The sequence below is a fragment of the Nicrophorus vespilloides genome, unplaced genomic scaffold (assembly GCF_001412225.1).
Source record: "Nicrophorus vespilloides isolate i.1.1-1 unplaced genomic scaffold, Nicve_v1.0, whole genome shotgun sequence".
Lineage (NCBI taxonomy): Eukaryota > Metazoa > Arthropoda > Insecta > Coleoptera > Silphidae > Nicrophorus > Nicrophorus vespilloides.
Genome location: NW_017095718.1, coordinates 1582 through 4941, shown reverse-complemented (window position 1 = coordinate 4941; position 3360 = coordinate 1582). Strand labels below are relative to the sequence as shown.

The window sequence follows — 3360 nt, the reverse complement described above, 5'->3', positions numbered from 1 at the left end:
CATCTTCTTACTGCCACCGAGTCGCCTGCTATGAGCTTTAGAATTTGGAAAAAAAGTGAATTGAATTTGTCAAAAAATCAATGTTTTAAGTTTTTCGATAATAACTCGAATAGTAATAAATTTTTTTATGATTTTATTGCATAATAAGATGCACGCAACCATTGCGCAACTTTTTATGTAAGAAAAGTTACGTAATGTTCGTTACGTAACAGAGAAACGACGTTTTTTCGATTTTTTTTTCCAGTTTTTCATGAATTTCTCGACAACCCCTTAAGATAATTACATCATCACCACTCGTATGAAAGCTGAATGTTTCACCTTTCCAACGAGCCTACATACATCTTCGTGTTGTCATCGAGTCGCCTGCTATGAGCTTTAGAAATTGGAAAAAATGAAAAGAAAGAATTGTTCTTCTGTTAACGATAAAATATATATTTTTTATAATTCAAGATAAAAGTGTGTTGTTTGTGCGGCCTTTAAACTTGCGTGGGGCTCTGCCTGGTGATCGGCCTAACCGCGACCGGACGCAACCCCCATCTCTTGGCCGTGTACTGAACGTATCCGGGTTCCCCGGGACTGCTCGGCAACGTCGCACCGCCATCCGAGGCTTCCGGTTCTTTGGTCGTCGGGTATAGAAAGTGCGGCGCGACAACGTCGTACTTTCCGTAATGCCCCTGCTGGATTTTACTCCAGACGGGAGAATGCTCTTCCGGTTCCGCCTTCTGCGGTCTCGCATCTTCCAACTGCTCCTCCACCTTTTTCTCCTCCATCTCCACATCCTTCCCGTATATGTCGAACCTCTTCGCGCTCTCCTCCACCTCTTTGATCCTCCCGTTGCGTTCGTTCTCCACACGCGCAAACTCTGGCTCCAAGTCGAAAGGTTCACCTCTCGATTTCATCTTGTGAATTTCCAGGGCGCGCGTTATGCTTCTCGGCTGCTGCTGTTGCTGCTGCTGGTGAAGATCGATTCCATTTGGCATTGCTTTAGCCCTAGGTCCTGCCAAGTCCAGCAGGAAGAGCGCTCCGGTCGTCAAAGACAAAGTTCCTAGAATTGCGGCGTTGTCGATCAGATCTGGGGGAACAGAGTCCAACGACGCAAACTCTAAACTCCCTAGAAAAAAAAACAAAAAAAACTTGTTAATTGTTTGTAATCAAGTTGAAAGATGTGACGTTGGTTGCCTAAAACGACGAAGAGGATGGCGCCGATGCCCAAGAGGATGATCTCCACGACCCTCTTCTGCGTAGGCAATTCCCCGACGAGCCGTCCCACGAGAAGCGCGCACGTTATGATCAGATACCCTCCATAGGTGGCGTCAGCTACTGCGGATCCCACCTTCCCCCACGTCACGTTGTTCAGCAGGCTCCACTCCCTGGACAACCTCTGCAGGTACAGGAAAACGCTGGCCGCTTCATCGTCGGTCACCCTCTTCGTGATCAAACAGGATGTAGCGAAAGCCTACAACAACAACAACAACAAAAGTAAAACCGTGCGACTGGCGATTGTTTTTTTTTTTTACGCTGGGAAGAAACGAATTCCCATCTGTTTTGTTACCAACTCCGCTAATTAGTAACTTTTTATTGTGTTGCTGCATTCACCTATCGTTTAACAAAAGATGCACGTAAAACAAAACAACAAAAAAAAAACAAATGTCAAATTTGAAGTGTGATGTGCGCGGTTTCTCTTTTCGTCGCGTACGGATCGATCGATTTATAAAAAAAAAAGTAATAATAAAGAGAAGTTCGAGTTAACGATGATGATGATGATGGTGGTGATCGCATCCTCATCGTCGTCTGATCACGGTAATGAAAGAAGAAAAAAAAACTTTCGCGCGCGTGAAATCTGCCCGGTTCGGTTCTCCGTGCCCGATTTACGTATCCATGGTTACGTTAAGTAAAAAAAAAAATGAAACTTGAAAAGAAAGAAGAAGAAGAAGAAGAAGACGCAGAAAAAAAAAATGAATATCGTGCGAAAGGCGATTTTCCAGATTGCAAGAAAAGAGAAAGAGATCACTTGAGATAATATACACTTTCCTGAATTTATTAATGATTGAATTAACGAGGACCGTCGATTTGATTTTAGCTGAGAAAATCATGAGGTGAGATTCAATATATTATACGAAATGACGTTATTCGATTGTTACAATGAGAAACTGAGATGCAATCGTTAATCAATTTTTCCTCGCGCCGATTTTCGTGTCCATGGCAACCGACATTCATCTTTTATTTATTATTTTTTTTGTTGCCTTGTTTACGACGACGCCATTACGCAATTACGTGAATCACCTGGACGCGTTGCGTAAGTGTCGAAGAGCGCTTCGAGGACGCTAATTAATTTGAAAGATGTGAGAATGCGAACTCACCACTTCGAAGATCTTCAGCAGACTCCACTTGTCGAACCGGAGGCCCATCTTATCGCATCTTTTGCGCTCAGTTCTACTGCTGAAACAGAAGAATTAATTGAAAATGCGTTTTTTTTGCGTGCTTGAGCACTTCTCTCATGTTTGTTTGTTTGTTTGTTTATTCGCAATTGTGATTTCTCCGACAGCTGCGACGCTCAATTTCGACGGGAATGTCGAGCGCACGTAAATAGGTAGATTCGTTTATCGCTCGTCGCGACACACTTAATGGAAATGCTTGCAAATTTATCAATTACGAGTGATTTTTATTTGTGTAATTCGGGAATACTGATCGAAGAATGCGGTAAAATATTTTGACAGCATCGATTTCAATAATTTGAATTAAATTTTGACAACGGGCGACTTGTTTTTATCGTATTGGACACTAAATACTTACGATCGAACGCTCTTTCTTACACTTTTGCTTGTTCAAAGTCTTCTTGGCGAATTGAGAAGCACCGGAGGGAAACGCACTGAAAGTCCAAATGACAATTAATTAGTTGCGTTGATTACTTAGTGCGCGCGGATAACGAAAGTGGGAAAGTGAATATGATCGGGCGGTGCAAGAATTATAGGAGAGAAAAAAAAAGGAAGCGCGCGACGACTTGCGGCTGCTGCTGCGTTTTCGCGTATAAAAGTGACGTTTTATCGAAACATAACATATTCCATTCCTATCTACCTACCTACCTCCCCCCCCCTCGTGGATCTCGTTCGACCGTTTTCCCCACCTGGGGACGTGCAGGAGTCGCCTTCTCGGTCGTTTCCCTTTTGCGCCCTACTTAAGTGCAGATAACTCACTTTCCATTGTTTTACATTTTGTTTCGTTTCGCTTTTTTTTGTTTTGTTATATTTTGTTTTTCGAACACACCTGCCGCCGCCGATTTGATTTACTGACGTCCCAAAATTAACAATAATTAGTTAGGTGCAGTTACAAACAATCTAGTTGCAATCTATATAGTAAGTA

The 3360-nt window shown here is 42.8% G+C and overlaps 1 protein-coding gene across 4 annotated transcripts; it reads right to left on the bottom strand.

The window, feature by feature from the left end:
- Positions 1-411: 411 nt before the first annotated feature.
- LOC108561054 lies at positions 412-3018 on the bottom strand. 4 transcript variants are annotated; one of them, XM_017918825.1, is made up of 4 exons: positions 2794-3018; positions 2361-2439; positions 1180-1456; positions 412-1111 (listed from the first exon to the last, which is right to left on the bottom strand). In XM_017918825.1, the coding sequence occupies exons 2-4, from the start codon at positions 2406-2408 to the stop codon at positions 477-479; spliced, it is 960 nt and encodes a 319-aa protein (XP_017774314.1). In that variant the 5' UTR covers positions 2409-2439; positions 2794-3018; the 3' UTR covers positions 412-476. The 4 variants fall into 4 exon arrangements, with proteins under 4 accessions (XP_017774314.1, XP_017774322.1, XP_017774331.1 ...); XM_017918833.1 differs by having other exon boundaries at positions 2361-2436; XM_017918842.1 differs by having other exon boundaries at positions 2814-3018.
- Between the last annotated feature and the right edge of the window lie 342 nt (positions 3019-3360).

Excerpts from the sequence above, each read along its gene's own strand:
- LOC108561054 (XM_017918825.1), bottom strand. The coding sequence starts at position 2,408 with ATGGGCCTCCGGTTCGACAAGTGGAGTCTGCTGAAGATCTTCGAAGTG. Across the intron at positions 1,457-2,360 it reads TGCTGAAGATCTTCGAAGTG|GCTTTCGCTACATCCTGTTT; the intron begins GTGAGTTCGCAT and ends TTGTTGTTGTAG. Across the intron at positions 1,112-1,179 it reads CATCCTCTTCGTCGTTTTAG|GGAGTTTAGAGTTTGCGTCG; the intron begins GCAACCAACGTC and ends TTTTTTTTCTAG.